General features: G+C 43.5%; 1 protein-coding gene across 4 annotated transcripts in view; it reads right to left on the minus strand.

Moving 5' to 3' along the window:
* The window catches only part of DVL3 (dishevelled segment polarity protein 3), a 69,318-nt gene that overhangs the window by 19,105 nt on the left and 28,470 nt on the right, over positions 1-21,743 (minus strand). For 3 of the 4 annotated variants that reach the window (XM_069974566.1, XM_069974565.1, XM_069974567.1), the window contains exons 2-4: positions 21,327-21,396; positions 18,496-18,617; positions 16,032-16,138 (exon numbers count right to left, since the gene is read on the minus strand). In XM_069974566.1, the coding sequence (XP_069830667.1) occupies positions 16,032-16,138; positions 18,496-18,617; positions 21,327-21,396 (299 nt within the window). Of the gene's footprint in view, positions 1-8,148; positions 8,547-16,031; positions 16,139-18,495; positions 18,618-21,326; positions 21,397-21,743 lie in introns of those variants that run through there. The other variant, XM_069974568.1, reaches the window with a different exon arrangement.

Below are 21,743 nucleotides of genomic sequence, written 5' to 3' on the forward strand. Positions count from 1 at the left end.
TTGCTTGAGTTGGGGGTACAGTGACACAGTGGATGGATCCTAAGATGCATACTAATGATATCTGTATACATGCAGTACTGTCTAATCCTAGCTCTATTCCTTAGCTTCCTATATCAATACAGATGGAGTGTATTAGGATCGCTGACTTCAATGGGTTACCTTAACCCCTTAGTGCTGCAGCTAGTTTGGGCTTTAATGACCAAGCTATATTTTAAAAATCTGACCTGTCTAACTTTATGCTGTTATAGCGCCGTAATGTATTAATGGATGCTAGCAATTCTGAGATTGTTCTTTCGTGACATAATGTACTTTATATTAGGGGCAAAATTTGGTCACTATCTTTGGTGTTTTGTTAAAAACATCAAAATATCATGAAAAATGACAATTCATTTTTCCTGTTTTTTAAATATCAAACATACGCTATTCAGTAAAATTATTGTATTCTCTGTGTCAATACGGTTATGTTGATACCAAGCATGTGTGTATATAAATACAGTGGTACCTCGGTTCTCGAACTTAATTGGTTCCGGAAGGCAGTTTGAAAATCGAGCAGTGTCTTCCCATAGGAAATAATGTAAATGTGATTAATTGGTTCCAGCAGCCACTAATAATTTCCTACAATACTCATTTATTACACTGATAAGTGCTCAGTATAATCACTACAGTACAGAACAGCACTATACTGTACAGGTCATTAAACATAAGAAATGTTCATCAGAACCAGCAATTATAGTACAGTAGTCACCAACTCCTCACCCATCCTTTACTGTATAGCGTCCCCCCCATCCAAGCCCTGTAACGTATGGGAGATGGTGGTGCACTGCCTGTACTACTACTGCACTGTATATGCACTCCAGCAATCTAATACAGTACTGTACAGTATGTTAAGCCTCACCACTGCTTAACTCACCAGGTACAACCCACCATCCACGCTCGCAAAAACGTTAGAAAAACGTTCAAAAACCGAGCAAAGTTCGAATTCCAAACACTACTTCTGGGTAAATTTTCGTTCGAATACCAAGCAGTTCGAGTTCCAAAGCGTTTGAAAACCGAGATATTACTGTATATATATGTGTGTGTGTGTGTGTGTGTGTGTATACAGACACACACACATATTATATAATATATATATATATATATATATATATATATATATATATAATATATATATATATATATATATATATATATATATATATATATATATATATATATATATATATATATATATATATATATATATATATATACACACACACACACACACACACACACACACACACACACACACACACACACACACATTATCACTTTGACACAATAGAAACTATCTTCCTGAAAAAAAAGGATAAGAACTGTCGCCACATTGCAAGATCCACAGCGTTCTTATATTACGCGCAACAGAGCTGGCTTTAGGCCAATTTTTTGCGGGAAGATCTGTAGTTTTTATTGATACAAAGTATAACATATATATGATGTTTCGATCTCATGTTCTGAAGCGGATTAATAAAATACAGCAATTCTTGCGCTGTTTCTTAAACTTTTCTTTTACAGCGCGTCATGCGATATTATTGATATAGCTTTATAGATTGGGTCTTTACGGACGTGGTGATACGAAATATGTATAGGTTTTGTTTTTTAGGTGGTTTTAAGTAATGTTTTATTATGTATTGGGAATATAATGAATTTTTATTATTGGGGGTGATTTTTGTGTGTGTTTGGTGCAAACTTTTTTTTCACTTTTGCACTAGAGTACATTACTGTACACTAGTGTATACTAAGCAGTGATCCTTTGATCACTGTTATAATACACTGCACTACTACTGTAGTGCAGTGTGATGCCTATGTCAGCAACGCACTGACAGGCAATCTACACAGCCATGTCTCTCATATGCCTGGCAATTGCCATGGCAGCGATCGGAGGCCCGGGCCTCGCCGCAGGACTTCCGATCAGGTGAGTATAGTACCGCACCTGACTGGAATCCGTTATATGCCACTGTCATGACTTGACAGCGGCATGTAATGGGTTAAAACTACCCAGAGCGTTAAATTACCGCTTCGGGTAGCTGCAGCAGGAGATCAGCTGTCAAGCCGACAGCTGATCTCCTGCGGTATTGGCGTTACTGCGCTGGTACCATTTATTCTGTCCCCGCCGTAAAAAGCCGACGGGGACAGAATAAAGCCTAGCAGTGACCGCCGTAAAAAGCAGATACGGCGGTCACTAAGGGGTTAAAGATCTAAGGATAACAGCACAGGCAGCGAACAGAGTCAAAGGGGGAAGCGATCAATGAGCTCGGCGCTCAATTCCTGCGGGACATCGGGCCGTGTAAAAAAATTTTAACGCAGAGGCCAAGATTTATCAATGTACAATGATCCAGCAGCATATAACGGCCTCAGGATACAATATTTTCAACATTCAATGTTCTTTTCTGGACTATTGTAACTTCACACCAGACTCAACATACTACATGCTACTGAGTGAGGGTCTGTTGGCACATTTGAATAACAAGATGATCAACCAATTAAAAAAAATAATATGTAAATTTTTCTGTTAAAACACCAGTATTACAGAAATGCATTCACTGACTGGTTGACTACTGGGATCTTACATGTCCTGTACTGCTGTGTACAACTTCAATGTCGGCACTTCATCACATAGTGCACGTGGATAATATTACAGTGTATTCACAGAAATTCCCGGCACTCACCACAACTTGCAAACATGCCTTTATTTACATGAAAAGGTGCACAGTATACAGCAGGGCAGAACGTGTTTCGGCAAGATTGCCTTTATCAACTGCCTAGTACATACAAGGACACTAACTATACTTATAAGTATAATTGCCGAAACACGTTCTGCCCTGCTGTATAGTGTCCACCTTTTCATGTAAATAAACGCACGTTTGCAAGTTGTGGTGAGTGCCGGGAATTTCTGTGAATACACTGTACTGCTGTGTGTCTGGTATCTCCCCTCTACAGTACAGTGTGATACTACATGTCCTGTACTGCTGTGTCTAGTATCTCCCCTCTACAGTACAGTGTGATACTACATGTCCTGTACTGCTGTGTGTGTCTGGTATCTCCTCTCCAATATAGTGTGATACTACATGTCCTGTACTGCTGTGTCTAGTATCTCCTCTCTACAGTATAGTGTGATACTACATGTCCTGTACTGCTGTGTGTGTCTGGTATCTCCTTTCTATAGTACAGTGTAATCATACATATCCTGTACTGCTGTGTGTGTCCGGTATCTCCTCTCCAGTATAGTGTGATACTATATGTCTTGTACTGCTGTGTGTGTCTAGTATCTCCTCTCCAGTATAGTGTAATATCACAAGTCCTGTACTGCTGTGTGTGTCTAGTATCTCATCTCTACAATATAGTGTGTTACTACATGTCCTGTACTGCTGTGTGTGTCTACTCCTCTCTGCAGTACAGAGTAATCTGAGAAATAAAAAACTGAGCCGTCCTGGTTGCTGTATGAAAATCAGAAGGATTGATAAACCTGGGCTATAATCTCTTATGGTGCACAGAACCTGTACAGAACCATATACAGAGTTCTCCCAGGAATATCAGCTCAGGGATGGCAATGATGCTGGAATGTATAGTGTGTTTGCTGAAGCTAATAAATACAGAGTCCTGAACCACCCCTTTAATTATACATACAGTATCTTGGCACAGGTAAAATCCTTTCATATAAACAACATTTGCAGGCAACTAACTGAATGAGTTATGTAAGGTGTTAGGTCTTATTTAAACCAATGCTGTGTGGAAGATCCTGGTTTTGCCTGAAACAATGTTTTGTGCCCAGCTAGCGATTGGCTGAGAGGCCTGTCACACTGTTCTGAGTCGCTTTTTTAGAAGGAGACAAAAACATATATACCTAAAAGGATTCTTCCCAATTATAAGCCATCAATATGCAACATGTAACGGTCTCAACAGGACCCCTACCGATTAGCAGTCTGCCTGTGGATAAAAAAAAACGGTCTGGTTTTTGCACTGCTGCCTCTTCTTCCTGATGACCAATTGGTGTACTGGTTAAAGTGACTCTGTACCCACCCCAAACCACTTGTACCTTCAGATAGCTGTTTTTAATATCCAAGATCTGTCCTGTGGTCCGTTCGGCAGGTGATGCAGTTATTGTCCTAAAAAAGAACTTTTCAACTTGCAGCCCTGTGCCAAACTGGCGTGGCCTAGATTGTATATCCATTAGGCTGGCACAACCTCTCTGTCCCTTCTCCTCGCCCTCCTCATTATTAGGAATGCTCCAGGCAGCTTGCCTACCATTCATCAGCTGTGAGAACACGGCACATGGGCTGGATCGTTAAGGCACCTGTGTAGTGTTCACTGCAGAGGAATAGGAAAAATCCTGCCAGTGGAATTCCTAATGAGGAGGAGGGCGGGGAGGAGGGATGGAGCAAGGTTAGGCCACAGATACTCTAGGCCACGGCCGTTTGGCACAGGGCTGCAAATTTAAAAGTTGTTTTTTAGGACAATAACTGCATCACCTGCTGAACATACCCCAGGACAGATCTTAGATTAAAAGCAGCTATCCGAAGGTACAAGCGGTTTAGGGGGGGGACAGACTGTGGGTACAGAGTCGCTTTAAACCCCTAATGGTCAAATTAAGATCTGACGTGCCACATACATGAACAGTTTGAAGTGCACAAACTTTCTACACGCAGAAGTCATGGAAAGAACTGCAATGCTTATGTTAAGCTTTAGGCAAGAACGCAAACTATATTGCAAATCAACATTTTAACATTCTATGACAAGCTCACTTTGACATTGTAAATGTGTCTGCAATGAAAACTTCAACGTGTCAAATTTCTAAACTGCTGTGTGCACAGTCCAAACATACACTTAAAAAAAATATATATAAAAAATAAAATAATAATAATAATAATAATAATAATAATAATAATAATAATAATTTGTATACAAACACATCCACACAGTGATCCTTCAACTTTCAAGGGCCTCGGGTTACCATATCTTCAACATACAATGTTCCTTTCTGGACAACTTGAGACCAGACTCAATATGATTGGGCCAATTACACAGCCAGATAATTGTTTAGCAAGGCATGCACGGACACAGTTAGCGATGTCTGTACAGCCCTTGTCCAAACAGTTTCCATTACCTATCCACATTCCTGATCTCCTCCAGCGCTTTGCAGCTTCAGAGCGTCCTGTCTGAACTGACAGGCCGTGCAGCCAATCACTGCCTGGGACCACCATGGCCAGTGATTGGCTGAGCGGCCTGTTGGCTCACACAAGCCGCTTATGCGACCGGGGAGGAAGCAGAGTGCACCGTGAGACTGGAAACATAGATTGGTAATGTAAACTGCTTGTTAAACCCTCAGCATCACTATTACACGTAGTGATGTGTGTCCGGCAGCCGGCAGGGTTGAGTGAGCAAAAAGAGCAGAAAAGCAGCCATTGTCCTATGCAGACTTTGTGGCCACAGAAACTGCTGGATTCACATGTTAGACTGCTCAGTGCTGTAAGAGAACTTCTGGAGGTTTGTAACAGTGAGGTATGATTGCAGGATGTTGTGTTTAGTGCCCATATAATGCATACACAGTGCAGGTGAGCATAGGGAAGCTGTCACAGAGATGGTTTACAGGGCTCAGCCAGGCGTATAGAGGGGAAAAAAACTAAATGACATATACTAGTGATGCAGTGGCCAGATATACATACATAGGACAGTGCATCCAGAAAAGACCCCCGAAATGACAGTTACACTTTAAGAGCCAGTTCACACTGAGAAAAAAAAAAATGTCGGAATTCCGCGGGAGAACTCTCTGCTACGGAATCCCGCTGTGCTCAGTGTCCTGCACGCGCCTTCCAATTCAGACACAGTTTCCACAGTTTATTCTCATTGTGAACAGGCCCTAACAATTCTATGATTGTATGTAACCCCCCCCTTTAAGCTTATTGGTCTATACCTGGGAAGGACCTACAGCTCTGTTTAAAGACCAGTACCACAGGGTTATAAAATAACGGACCTTCTTTATGCTGCATAAAACAAGCCTTAACATTATGAAGAGGTGAAAAAAAAACCTGAATTGTTGAGTTGGAAAGGGATAAAAATACTATCATTAAACACACCTGTGTAAATGTATTCATGGTTACCCCACCTGGCAGGAGCGACTGCACTCTGAGCACCTAAGCCTGCATAAAGACAGGTGCACCGAATAAGGCTGGGTTCATACTACTACTTTTTCATCCTTTTTTGCAAACGGATGTATGTATGTGCAACCTTTGTTTCTATCTTATGGAAGTTAATGGAAAAAACGGATCAAAACGCATCCGTTTTTTATGTGGTCAAACCCCCACCAGTGTATGATTCTGCTGGATTTATCAGGAGGCGCATGTCCCAGGTGCAGCTGGAGCTACCCATAAGCCCATCTCCCCCAGATCTAATTTACCAAGAGTAAATTTTAGTTAACTGGCTATGCCTACTTCACATGAAACTAAACTTCCTCTGTGCTAGGCCACTCGCAGTTCGTAAACCTTCCCCACTAGTGGCTGGGCCATAGTGTTGGCTGCTTGTATGAGGCCCCCTGCAAAAGAATGGGGGGAAGGTGGCAGCAAGAAGTGATACTCCCTTCACCCTTTTCCCAGTCACTCAGGTTTGACACCCTGAGTTTTGGCGACCCTGGTTAGAAGGGCAGAGGAAGCGCCCCCCCTTACAGTTAGTCATTTGCTCCACAGTCTGGTGAAACATTTAGGAGCACTGGGGCACCCGTTACGAGCACTGCTGAGGGCAGACTGGAGCTATATGGGGGGGCAGTGCTAATAACGTGTGCTCAAGTGCTCCTAATGGTCTTACTGGACCATGGAGCACACGACTAACTGCACCGGACCAGCGCTGAGGATGAAGGTAAGAGACATACCTTCCTCCTCAGGGGTCCTGTGCAATAGGCGGCTATAGTAGGTTAAAGGGGTTATCCAGCGCTACAAAAACATGGCTGCCTTTCCCCCCTCTCTTGTCTCCAGTTCAGGTGCGGTTTGCAATTAAGCTCCATTCACTTCAATGGAACAGAGTTTCAAACCCCACCCAATCTGGAGACAAGAGAGGGGCAAAAGTGGCCATGTTTTTGTAGCACTGGATAACCCCTTTAATTTTGCTGCCGAATTATTCTCGACACAGGAAGAGAGTTATTATAGCATGCAACTTGTTTCTCCATATTTAAATTGTGTAAAAAGAGGCAAAAATTACAAAAAATACATCAGGATCAGGAAAACATCATCAATAGCAGACAAAACCGCAACATGCAAGCACAACAACAGGCATGAAGTGCAAATACAGCAGAGACGGATCTTACACTGATACCCGATACGTGACGTCTCCTTCAGAAAGAAAAATAACCGGTTTGGCCAAACAAACAGAGCAGTAACAAAGCAGCAGAAAGAATGCAGGGAACCAGGCAGTACTGAGCGGAGTATACCAGGAACAAGGTCTCCGGAGCTCACACACACTATACCACAAGCCGCCAAAATAAATTTCTGCTACTAGATCTAGAAATAAACTTCAAGTGACCATAAACACTAGATCAGCTGAATCCGCCGACTTTGGACAATGTCAGAAAGCAGCCTGAAAGTAATGGGCCATACTGGACAATATGCCTAACCCTTTGGTTTTCTGGGATATAATCCACTGCCAGAGAAGGGTTTTACAGCAGCTTATTTCCCCTCTCCTCACTGGTAAAAATAAAGCCCATGATCTTTAAGACATAGGTGTCAAACTCAGGCCCTCCAGCTAGTGCAAAACTACAATTTCCATCATGCTTGGACAGCCAAAGTCCAAGCATGATAGGAATTGTAGTTTTGCAATAGTTGGAGGGGCAGAGTTTGACCCCCTCATTCTAAGCCAAGCATGCCTATTTATGGGGCGGCTGGGTGACAGAACGGTATAGAAGAACGTATGAATTAAATCCTGGATCACTATCAAAAAAAAATATACAAATTTAAAAAAAATAATTTTATATATATATATATATATATATATATATATATATATATATATATATATTAATAACAGAAGCTACAAAAGCAGTAAGAAAACAGCTAAATACAAACATACAACACATGTGCACGGCTTTCCGTAAAATCTGAATGAAGGTTGCAATGAGTCACTCACAAGGCGGCCATTGCTGATCAGGTCCTGGGTACCAGAAATTCGGGTGCACATTGAGGTGGTGATGGGACGTGGACTGAGCCCTGGATGTCGAACGACTCCTCTCCTTATTTCCAAAGCAGAGAACCATGACCATTCTGGCGTCAGATGGCAAACCCAGTAACAGCTATATCCTATACTACATGAAAGCACCAAGAGGCAGCCATTCACAGCTGTATAAGGAGGCAGCATCCACCTTTACTCTGCACATGTCGTCTTTTGTTTAGAATCGACCAAGATCCGACGCCTTTAAATAATGCAATGCTGAAACCTTCTTATAAAAAGGTCTCGAAGTGTTGACGCTCACACTTGAAAGTCATATGTGACTTATGTCCTCTTGCAGCATTTCGTGCCCTGTCGGAGAGACTCCTCCTCCCTCCTCTTCCGGCTCTCCCACGCTCTTACCTTGCGGAGGGGCGGGTAATGTGTCTCTCAGCAACAGGCTCAAACAATACAGCTACCTGCAGGGTGTAGGCTGGCCTAGTCTGCTACACTTGCTTTGTACGGACTGCATTGGAAGTATTGTTATCTTTCACCATTCAATGGTATGAATACACCTGGTGCCACAGGAGCTTACAGGGCGGCCTGAATAATTCACCAACCCAGACTGTGCAGACGGCCAAGAGATTACTGGAGGGAAGCTATAGTCATTTATTCCGAACTTGGGTAGCAGGTTAGCTATAAGCAGAATCCTGGGAATGGATGTAAAAGAAATAGATACAAGCAATGATATTTCTACAGGATGTGAATGACTCAATGGCTGAAGTGGCCCTATTTCTTTGTCTTTAAACATGTTGGATTAAAATGATCCTGATAGCGACTGTCTGCTGGCCGTTGCTCCACACAATAGGAGCGGTGGTAGACTGCTGCTATTTTCTATGGGCCACCCGGATGATCTAAAGATTAATAGCACAGACAGCGAGCTGGGGAACGAGGGGCAAGCAAGGGCTGACCTGACAGGTTGGCTCTCGCTTGCTCTGAAATATCAGGTAGTGTAATGGGGCCCTAAAAAGGACAAACAATCCTACAACGACTCAATGAGAGAAGTTATTAGTTCAGGTTATTCTAGAGACAAGACAGGTCAGGGGAAAACAACAAATATCCTTTCACCCAGCATTCCCAGGCTCCAAAAAAATGGCAAACATGGTGAATGAATGTTAGGGTTCATACAGACAAAAAAAAAAAAAAAAAAAATGTTCTTTAAAATAAAATAATAAAAACCACCTGTAAAGCAGCAAGGAATTTCCTGTGTGGTTTTTGCTATAGCTTTTGATGTGGTCTTTAAGGCATTTGAATTTATTTTTAAAACTCCCATTGAGCTTCCAGGCAGAAACGCTCTGAAAAATGACACGTCACTTGTTGGCATTGCTGAAAACAAATGCTTTTTTAAAAATTCCCAACTGGATCTAAATGGGAGTTGGAAACTGCATGTTTTAATAGGTTTGCCTTATACATGGAGATGTTTCCCAACACATAGAGCAAATATACACCACAAACGTAATGTGAAGACAACCTGACATTCCTCCCCTTAGTTATGACATAAGGGTATGTGCACACTGAGGAATTCAGACGGGAAGTCCGTCATGTAATCCGGCCCTTGCACTCGCAGACTGCAGCAGGCGCGCGCGTCTTCGCGCCCGTGTCATAGACTCCGTTCTATGCACGGGCGGATTCCTTCCTACGTCCAAAGAATGATCAAGTTCATTCTTTGGACAGAGGAAGGAATCCGCCCGTGCATAGAATGGAGTCTATGACACGGGTGAAGACACGCGCTGCAGTACGCGAGCTGGGAATTCCACAATGGAGGTTCCGTCTGAATTCTTCAGTGTGCACATGCCCTCAGTGGGCAGAGTTCAGTATCCTGAGCTGTATTGTGTCCACACTGTTTTGATCAGGTTCACAAGGCACTGCCACCACAAACACGTAATACACAACTTAATTTACTTTTCCTGCCATTCTCATCGGTACAAAACTTAGACAAACCGCAAACCATTTATGAAAACGCCTGAAACATCTACACCACAAATAAAAGTCTCAATAAATGGCGTCTACAAACTAAGGGTACGTGCACACTATGGAATATCCGCAGAGACTTGATTCCGCCGGCGGACTCCACTTGAGGTTCCACCTGATTCTTAGGGTGTTATTACACGGGCCGATGGGGGCCTGATAATCACTGTAAACGAGCGCCGATCTACTAGATCGGCGCTCATTTACTGGGCCTATTACAGGGCCCGATAATCGTTAAACAAGTGCTGCATGTAGATGGTTACCTATGTCCTTGTAGCCCTTGCTTAAACTTTACACATTACCTATCCATGCTGCAGGGCTCTTCTTGCGGTCGTCTTCTCCCCGGGTCCCACGCGCTGCAGCTTCAGAGCAGCCTGTCTCAGCTGACAGGCCGCTCAGCCAATCAATGGCTGCGGAGGTCCCGGCCAGTCAGCACAGACAGGCCGCTCTGAAGCTGTAGCGCGCGGGACCCGGAGAGAAGAAGACCGCAAGAAGAGCCCTGCAGCCTGGATAGGTAATGTAAATCAACAGCCGCCAGCCGCACACCGCTATTACACGTAGCGATGCGCGGTCGGCGCCCGACAATTATAGGTTCAAACCTATATCAACGATCAGCCGATGATAGTCGTCATCAGCTGATCCTTGCATTTATTACACGGAACGATAATTGGCCGAATCGGGCATATTCGGCAGATTATCGCTCACATGAATAGGGCCCTTAGACTCAATAAAACGGCATTCACACATTCCGCGCGGAACACGTACGTGGAATGCCTGTAAAGAACTTCTCCCCCAGCCCGGGCAGCATCTGTGATAAGATGCTGGAAGCGGGGGAACTGTTCTGTGAGCTGTCCACGCAAAGAATTGACATGTTGGAAGATATCATTGAGTCTATGGAACGGGCGGAACTCCAAGTGGAGGCCGCCTGGCAGAATCTACCTAAAGGTCTCTGCGGAAATTCTGAAGTGTGCACGAACCCCAAGACTAGGTTCACACTGCGTTTGTACAGTCCTTAATTTTTATCAGTTTTTGCAAAAAAAAAAAAAAACATAACGATGGAAAAATGGACATAGTTGTGTGCAATCCTTTTGGATCTGTTTTTCCATTGTGTTTTTATATTTTTTTTTATAATGGAAAAACTGATCCAAACGGATTGCTGAAAACTCACATGTGAACCCAGGCTCATGGGTTTGTAAAGAGATCTATGGAAATGTAAATTCTTCTTTATGTGGCTTTCAGTGAAGAGCTTTAATCGAGAATTCCCAGACAGGTGTTGCTTTACCACACCCGCTGTATAATCTACATTGCAAGTGGATGCGAGGCAGGAATAGAAGTGCAGAACAGTAACAATACATCATGGAAAAACCAGTTTCTGAATGCTGAGACACCTAAAACATAACACTATAAACCAAAGAGGTACGCTGTCCATGAGGTGGTCACCACGGCAGACGATGGGGTGCTGATGGCACCAACCACACCACAGCCTCAGGTAAGATTATGGACACGAAATGCTGCCAGTGTCTTCCACTACATAGTGAGCAGGGATGAAACAGTCCATGTGACTCACTGAGATGTTATAATAAGTTATAATAGGACAAAGCTTTCAGGTATTTACAAGAACGTATGATAGATGCGGCTCTTCATCAAAAAATGATAGCACTCATAAGGAATGTGTGTATATAAAAAGTAACACTACGCAAATCAACGTCCACATCCGTACTTACGTCACTTGGGATGTGAATGGATGTACTATAGAGGTGAAGAAATGTTCTCATCTGGACAATAGAATAGACAAGCTTCAAGTTTCAAGCTTGTAACTTCATACTGTATCCTAACAGAGAAAGGTGTGGTGAAAAATATCTTCACACCTATGTTGCATGTTGGCAAAAAGAAAAAAAAAAAAAAACAAGCGACAAATTTTAGCGCATCACTGAAAGGCCTTATTCACACGTTCTATAAAGTTGCCAGTGATCACAGATCTATAATCACGGACAATAATTCAGTTCAGTTTTTTTTTTTTTTTTTTTTTATGGATCTACAATCCGTTCAGTGAAAAAATAAGACATGTTATAACTCGGACGAGATGACGCCACGGATCCCCTCATAGACATATAAAATATAATATGTGTAATTTAGAAAGCTTTAAAAAGATCTGTGAAAAAAAAAAAAAAAACTGACACCGATAAAATCACAGATTGTTTTTCATGGTGGTAGATTGCGGACTTCACCCATTGACCTTAAAAATCGCTCAACATGTGCATGTGAAGGCTAAGACTGGGTTCACACTGCAGGGGGGGGGGGGATTTATGAAGACCAGCGTACAAGTATATTATTAGGCCCTGCCTCCTTTTCCAAGGCAGGATTCACTAAGAGGCGCACACCCGAACCTGCACCCGACATAGGAAATTGGAAGCAGGTGTGGATTTGGATCATGATTAACGCCTGCGAGCAGGTGTAAATCACGATAAATGAGGTGTAGGAGGAGGCGTACGCCAGGGAGTGTATGCTTCGTAAATGTCCCCCCTGCGTGTTTAAGGTCCGTGTAACGTTAACTTTTTTTTTTTTTTTTAAAAGAATGGATGAAAAACAAATGGAATAACGGATGCGATTGTGTGCATCTGTTTGGATCATTTTTTTCCATTGACTTCCACACGCCGCTATTTAACACTATGCGCACACACACACACACACACACCGTTCAGACTGCTTTTAGAGCAGACAGGTGGTCGTTAAGGAGCCGTCAACAATTGGAGGGAAAGTGCAGCATATCAGGAGGAGAGTTTGCTAATTTGATGTGCAAAAATATCTAACTTGACAAGGCCTGTAGGCTTAGCTACTGTATATAGGTTGAGATGCAAATACCCCCCCCCCTTTAACATAAGTGTAGTCATTAAAAATTCATAGACCAGCTACTGAGCTTGTGAATATATCATGAGCCTTTGACTGTTTCAAATAACAGATTTACTTTAATTTTTTAAAAAACACAAGCCGATCCTCATTCCCTGTTCCTAAAGTCAGGCAGGTGGCACACAAGCAGCACCGAGGGGTAAAGTCATTGCATGAACACACACGTCATCAGGTGCAATGAGGAAAACAAATATACTGACAAAGCCAGATTAGATTATTAGGTGGCTTCATAAATTCCTGGTCAATGAGATCAAAAGATTACAAAAACTTTCTGTAAGACGTTCTTGTCTGGAAGTGCCATGGCCAGTGATTGGCCGAGTTGTCTGTCAGCTCAGAAAAGTTGAAGCCACGGTGCCAGGAAGAGACTGGGAGCATGGAGAGGTAAGGTATGAACAGTTTAGGTTAAGGGCTGCACGGACATCGCCAACTATGTCCGTGCAGCCATTTCTAAACGATTACCGAGCTGTGTAAAAGGCACAGATCTAGCAGATGGCACTCGCTTACTCTATTGATCGGGCCACCATTAGCCCGTGTAACAGGACCCTTAGTAAGGTATACGTCATAGATTTCTCAGATGTCTAGACATTTTGCAGACTACATTTGACTGTCCGGGGCTCTTTACATCAGTGTGTATCAAACTGTGAGGTAGCCTTCACCAGTGAGGTGCCCCCTACAGTTGTCATTGGGGAAGCAGTGTTTACAAAAATGACACTACACCGCTCAGTCCCCATCTCTGGTACAGCCCCATTATTGACTCATTTTATAATTGTACAGTATTTGGGAGACAAATGAATGGTAGACTGAGCGGCCGGGAGACCAGGAGACTGGAGCAGAGGACAGTAGACCAGGGAGGTAAGTGCCTGTTATGTCCAGTTAATCTCTTCCCCGGGAGTTTAAAAAAAACAAAACATCTCAGACCCCGGATTTCTCCTTAAAGTATTTATCCACTGCGGATAATGTAGACTTCACATTAAAAGCAGCCATGATAAATCCCCAGTCCTGGCTCTACAGCATATTATTCAGTCATGATGTGCACAGTTTATAGTTGGTGCAATATAATCCCATATTCCATCTTACATTCCATTTATTGGGCCTATTACATGGCCCGATAATCGTTTAGCGCGGGCTGCAGGGACATAGTTACTGATATCCTTGCAGCCCTTGTTTGAACACAATACTTTACCTAAAATGTTGCAGGTCTTCTCCTGCGCTCGTCTTCCTCCTGGTCCCGCACGCAGCAGAGCTTCGGTGCGGTCTGTCTGAGCTGAAAGACCGCTTCAGCTAACACAGGCCGCACCGAAGCTGCTGTTTGCGGGAACGGGAGGAAGAAGGACCGCAGGGGAAGTGCTGCAGCATGGTTAGGTAAAGCATGGTGCTTGTGAAATTGTCGGTCGCCCGCCACGCATCGCTATTCCACGCAGCGAAGCACGGTCGTTGCCCGATGATTTTAGGTTTGAACCTAAATAAACGATCAGGCTTTGATCATTGTCTCTATTCCAGGGAGCGATAATCGGCCGAATGGGGCCGATTCAGCCAATTATCGCTCCGTGGAATAGGACCCTTAGGTCTGCATCTAACTTCTTCAACCTCCATTAATCAAATGCTGAGCATCTCTAGTGCCTTGTATAAAAAGTTTAGTTTTTCTCTTTTGGTGGTAGTGCCCACCTAAGAGTACCTGTCATTACCTCCCGACTATACCTGGGAGTGAGAACCTGCTCTGATTGTTCTAGTTTGTTCCATATTTGTTCTGTTAGGTCCCAGTTTGACCATGCTACCATTATGGATAATGTCAGACAGCTGATGACCTTGAGGTCTTACATTTGTATACTTTTTTCACCCTTTTTGATAGCAAAACCATATTCTTGTACTATTTACGAACTGTGACACTGAATATTTATGGTTTATTATTGTGCATGATTGCGACCGACATTGACCCTTCCCTTTGTTTATTCTGAGAATAGAATTTGGATTTGAATATGAAAATAGTAGCTGTCATTATAAAAAAAAAAATTTGACATGTCAAAGACCTGACTGACAAAAGTTTTTAATCGTCAAGGTCCGAGTTTTCAGTAGCACACTGACCAATCACTAGAACAAGCAGGGAGACTACTGTGCTGGCCCACACTTTTCTCCTCACTCTGTGTCTAGAGACCTAGCCGGACCCCATAGACTTTCACTGAAAGTCCAACTAGGTCACATGACACGGATCTGGGAGTGAATGCAAGGCACACAGACTTCTCCTTGCTAGTTCTCCTGATCAGTCAAGAGTCTGAACACTCAAACCCGACCGATTGAAAATTTTCACACGTCTCTGACATACAAGTTTTTTTTCCCCCAATGGTAGTGCCTATTTAAAGGAGTAGCTCTGCAAAAAAAAAAAAAACTAGTGCTGGAAAGTGCCAGAGTTTTGTAATTTACTTCTATTAAAAAATCTCCTGGTACTTAGCTGCTGTATGTCTTGCAGGAACTACTACTCTGGAACGTTCCTGATATGGACAGATGTGGCAGCAGAAAGCACTGTGTCAGACTGGAAAGAATTTACCACTTCCTGCAGGACATACAGCAACTGATAAGTACCGGAACACCGGAAAAAAAAAGTTTTTAAAAGTAGTAAATAACAAACCTCTGGCACTTTCTACCACCAGTTTATATAAAAGAAAAAAAATTTGATGAATAACCCTTTTAAACTCTCCCCCCCTTATTTGTTCTCCTGGTGCCTGCATTTTATGGAAGGACAAACCAGTAAAGCTGAAGACCTCCTGGTATCTGAAACTTAATGCTGCACATTATTCAACCTTAACATGTGAGCAAATTTTCATACAATTCCATTCTCTACAGTGTACCATTTGGTCTTTGTAATCTTCTACAACAGCATACAGTACAACAAAACGTTTTGTATTAAAAGAAAAGCCGAACACATGAGCAATTACCATGTTCTGACGTCTCCTTTCTCCTTGGTCTCTCTCGTTGTGCTGATACGACAGAATCGGTCTCTGTGTCATTATCCAAGTTTTCTTGGCTGCCTCGAGTGTTTGGACTGTAAAAAAGCAAAACAGAGTCCACAACTCTTCCTGCTAAAAATCAGATGAATAGAAAAAAAAAAAGCATAGGCTGTAAAAAAAAAAAATTCAGGAAACCAACTAGTGGGGAGATCCCCTCTTATCCCACCATAGTGATGACACGGACCCTCCCACTGCCTGGACGTCTTCCGCCTCTGACAGGCCGCAGCCCGGGCACTGTAAGCACGGCCTGCAGGAAGTCACGCCGCTAAGGGAATCCCTGGCCACAAGCTCCTGCCCCCCCCCCCTCCCTCCGCGAGAGCGCACCCTCCAGCCGGGGGGAGAGGAGGACTCCACCGGAGCAGGCGGGAACCATACAGGAGGTGCCGGGGCAGGGACTAGACTGGACGCACAACTCAGCAAGACTTAAGCCTCCCGGTGAGTAATCCTGCACTGGTGATCCCCAACCCCATTCTTCTTAGGTCCAGAGGAGTTTATTCCATAGTCCAGCTCCAATGGGACAGGAAACAGTAATTGGTGCTGGTGGGGTATTTTGCTTCTTTTATGGTTCAGTGGTCCTGTTTCCTGTCCAATCGGAGAAGGAGGTGGTCCTATCCAGGGGGACATCATAGGGTAACAAGAGAAAAGGGTATAAATATCAAGGCTTCTCCCTCGCCTCTGACCACTCGGTAAGATACATTAAGTACACAGTGCTGCCTCCTGAACGTAACCATCCCACCCCCTCAAGAAAATGGCTTTTTTTTTAAATTTATGAATAGGACAGGTCAACCAGAGAAAGAGCTACTTTATGTAACAGTTCTCTAAATTCTACCTAATTTTCTGGAGGTGAAAGTAAACACCTTTACTAACAAAAACAAAACAAAAAACCTAAACAAGGTTAAAATAAAAGGGTCATTCCTACAAAAAAACGTCCTAGATGAGAATACCCTTTTAGGGTCTGTCCACACGTACAGACTAGCAGCGTAAATCTCGCTGCCAGTCTGTCAGGTCCTGGCAGTTCACAGTTACTGCATACTCGCAGCTGTCTCAACGACCGCTGCGTGTATGTAATTCTGATTGGCCGCGCGGGAGAGCAGTACGCCGGGACCCCGTGCAGTGAGGAGAGGTAATGTATACAGAGCAGGAGCCGGGCGGCAGCAGAAGGGGTTAAGGGGCCGGCAGAATTACATACACGCAGTGATCGTTCAGACAGCTGCAAGTATGTAGTGACAGTGAACTGCCAGGACCTGACAGACTCGCAGCGAGATTTACGCTGTGTGTCTGTACGTGTGAACTGACCCTTAAGGCTATGTTCACACACTATTTTTACACAGTATTTTTCAACCAAAACCAGAAGTGGATAGAAAATACAGAAAGGCTATGGTCACACACTGTTGTAATTTATTGGATGGCTGCCATTTAATGACAAATAATTGCCGTTATTTTAAAACAAAGGCCCTTGTTGGTCATTATTTGACGGCCATCCACTAAATTTTAACAGTTTGTGAACATAGCCTGTGTTTTCAATCCACTCCTGTTTTTGGTTGCAAAATACTGACCGAAATACTGAGCAAAAATACTGTGTGGGACCATAGCCTAAGTTTGCTAAACCAGGCAACCCCATTAAGTGGTCATGGTAATCTGTATTTCCCATATGAATCTGCTGTTATAAACCTGTAGGGGAAGAGATGCCAATTCCAGCAATAAACCTCTTGAGTTTGATCCGCTGCACCGTTATGGAGTATTCTTAGGAAAATGAAATATGACAATTGGCTCCTTTGGCGCACTGGAGGCGTTGCCCAGACCCCTCAGTGGACTGCCCCTCCTGCTGACTGGCTCGTTCATTGCCGCCTACTTATGCATTAGTAGTGAGGTCTCCCTCCTCAGGCCCAGATCTTACATGGTAACAGAGTGCGTACAGCAGGGCTAGAGTTACTGAGCAAGTGCAAAATCTGGGCCGAGAGGGAAGAAGTCAAAACTATTTCTACATAAGTGGGAGGCAAAGAACGAACCAGCAGGCGGGCAGTGTGGTGCACTAAGGGGCCAGAGAACAAGATAACTTGCATATTTGATTTTATTAAAAATACTCCAAACCAAGCAGCACAAGGGATAAAGGTAAGAGGATCCTCGTTGGAAGCAGCATCAGTTCCACTCCATGTACATAACAGGTTTTTATGTTTCAAATTGCTGTTAAAGATTTGTCTAACCTGCTGATAGTTCCCCTTTAATTTTTAGGTCATAATGGGGCAATTTCCAATATACAATTACAGAGGAAATGTGGTAAAGCTTTGATAAAATATTTTACTGTCCACTGGATAACTGTGTATGGAACATACAAGACTGTAAGGCTGTCTGCACCAATGGCTTAGCAAATCAAGGCAAAGGAAATACTCACTGAAAAGATGGTGGCCGGGAGTCTCCGATGCCTCCTGTCCGCTCAATTGGTGGAGGCAGATCAGAATGACTGTCAGCACACACAGAGCCTGCATCGGACTGTGAACCATCTGCGGAGACAAGCTGTACATAGGAAAAAATGTTAACCATGACCACACACGTTTGGAATCATCACTGCAATTCTTACTTAACAGGGTATACTGCCACCATGTGGTTAAAAAAAAAAAAAAAAAAAAAAAGTACAACGTCAGCTCTGACTAAAGATCACTCACTGCTTCATTGTTAACATTGGGGGGGGGAGACTGTCATTTGCCCTCCTTTATAACATGGGAACATTCACATAAAGATATTACGTCACCTTGCATACTAGTGCTTTGTGCCGGGGTTGGTGCTCGGGAATAGACCAGCGCCAAGAGCAGGGAACGGGCTGCGGTTCAAAAAAAGGACCATGCCACCGGCATCAGTCTGTAAGGCTGGGTTCACACTAAGTTTTTACAATCCGTTTAAAGGAAAAGTCCGGCGAAATTTTTTATTGAATTATTGTATTGCCCCAAAAAGTTATACAAATCACCAATATACACTTATTACCGGAAATGCTTATAAAGTGCTTTTTTTCCCTGCACTTACTACTGCATCAAGGCTTCACTTCCTGGATAAACATGGTGATGTCACTTCCTGGATAAACATGGTGATGTCACTTCCTGGATAAACATGGTGATGTCACTTCCTGGATAAACATGGTGATGTCACTTCCTGGATAAACATGGTGATGTCACTTCCTGGATAAACATGGTGATGTCACTTCCTGGATAAACATGGTGATGTTCACTAGCCGACTCCCAGAGCTGTGCGGCTGCTGGAGAGAATGATGGCAGAGGGATGCTCAGTGTCCCTCCAGTGCCCCGTGTCCCTCTGCGATCATCCTTTCCAGCACCTACAGCCCGCACAGCTCTGGGAGTCGGGGCGTGACATCCCCATTTTATCCAGGAAGTGACATCACCATGTTATCCAGGAAGTGAAGACTTGATGCAGTTGTAAGTGCAGGTAAAAAAAGCACTTTATAAGCATTTCCCGTAATAAGTGTATATTGGGGATTTGTATAACTTTTGGGGGGCAATACCATACTTTAATAAAAATTTCGCTGGACATCTCCGTTAACGTATACATTTAATGAAAAAAAAAACAAATGCAATTTTGTGTCATTTGGATCCATTTTCCATTGACTTCCATTATAAAAAAAACAAAACAAAAACGATGCGTTTTTTACGTAACGAAAAGTAGTGTTCACACTACGTTTCTGTACATAAAAAAACGCATGATGCATGACACGCAATTAAATCCATTTTTTGCATCAGTTTTTCCAAAAAATGTGTAGGTTAAACGGATTCCAAAAACGCAGTGTGAACCTAGCCTAATGTAAAAAGCCCATAGCAATGTACCTAGTCAGCTATCCGCGATTAGAAGAAGCTGATATCTCCCTACTGCACAGGAGATGCAGAGGAGGAAGCCATGTCTCTTACCTTCCTCCTTGGCGATGTTCCAGCGCAATTAGTCGAAAGCTCCGCGGCCCTGTGAGACAGGAAGGAGCACTGCCTGCGCTCCTAAAGGGTACCCCAGTGCTCCAATTGGTCTCACCAGGTACTAACTGTACCTGAACGGCGCCGATGATGAAGATAAGAGACGTAGCTTCCTCCTCTGCGTCTCCTGTGCAATAGGGACATAGCAGCTTAGATTTGTCTAACCTGCTGGTAGTTCCCCTTTAACCCATTATGGTCAAGTGTATATGACAACTACAGGTTAAATTCTAACACTCCCATTACCTCATATGACCTGTAGACTGAAAAAGATGAAGCCTGTGGTCAACCATTCTCTCTGAAAGCAGAAAGACCTGGTGCACGCTATGACTCACAGTACAAATATGTAGATAGGAAGAAGACAGCCAAGTAAGGGAAAGACAGAGGGATGGAGCAGAGGATTCCATGATAAAAATAAAAGGAAATCATTTATGGGCAGACTAGAGGGACCAGGGGTCTTTTTCTTCTAACAATCTTCTATGTTCTTACATCACGTCCCACTTCTTCAAACATCAAGCAAATCTGGATAGATCCAAACTACGATTCACTTGACAGCTAGAAATAGATGGCACCAGACCGAGGTTTGTAGTACAACCCAATAGATTAAACTTGGAGACAGCCCTTCAATAATCCAGTAGGCTTTATTCACACCAGTGTGCAATGTTTCATCTATCTGTAGCCTTTTCTGCCGCCTGCACACTGGTGTGAAGAAACTCTACTGCAGTACCGAAGTGCTGGCTCCAAGCTTCATATTTTAGATAGACAGCACAGCATAGGCCAGCTATGTCCAGTACCACAATTGCCAAGGTTGCACCAGTTCCCATATCTCTGTCTGCTGACTGGCTGAGTTGGCCTGACACGTGGGTCAGGTCCACTGGGTCTGTGCTCAGACCAGGAAGCGGCTGGGGGATCGGGAACTGGAGTGGAGGACAGTGGACCCCAGTGCTGGAGCATGTTGTAATGTTCAGCCACCTCCTCCCCGACTCTTTTGAATTAAAAAGGCTTGACCTGGACCCTTGGGGGTTAAAAGATATTCCGCGGCGGAATCCTGCCGTGCTCAGTGTCCTGCAGTGAATAAATCGGAGGTCGTGCGTGCGTCTGCTCTCTCCACTCTCCGCATGTCAATTCTTTGAGCGGAGGGAGTGGACGCGCCCTTCCATTCACTCACTGCAGGACACTGAGCATGACAGAATTCTGCAGCAGAATTCCGCCGTTTTTGCTCAGTGTGAACTGGGCCTTAAGCTACAAAATCACTTACCCAGCATACAACTCTTCCATTGAAACAGGGCAGCTTTGCATTGTCATCAGAAATTTCTTCTTTCACCACCCTACAAGAAAACATAGAGAAATCAGAATAAAAAGAGAACGGTAACACACACTGCTCAATTTATTTGCACGTTTTCACGGTTCAATGCAGTGATGTGGAAAGAAAACAAAACAAAACATGTTCCTGAACTCTGATTTCACTAGGAACCATGCAAATACTTGTATTCCCAATAAATTGGAGAGTTGCCTCTTTAGGCTATGTTCACACACAAAATTCTTGCGCAGTATTTTTTAACAAAAACCAGGAGTGGCTTGAAAACACAGAAAGGCTATGTTTACACACTGTTGTAAATCAGTCGCTGGTCGCCATATAAAGCCGGTTCCACATTACGTTTTTACAATCAGTTTT

Source organism: Dendropsophus ebraccatus, chromosome 6, assembly GCF_027789765.1.
Source record: "Dendropsophus ebraccatus isolate aDenEbr1 chromosome 6, aDenEbr1.pat, whole genome shotgun sequence".
Taxonomy (NCBI): Eukaryota; Metazoa; Chordata; class Amphibia; order Anura; family Hylidae; genus Dendropsophus; species Dendropsophus ebraccatus.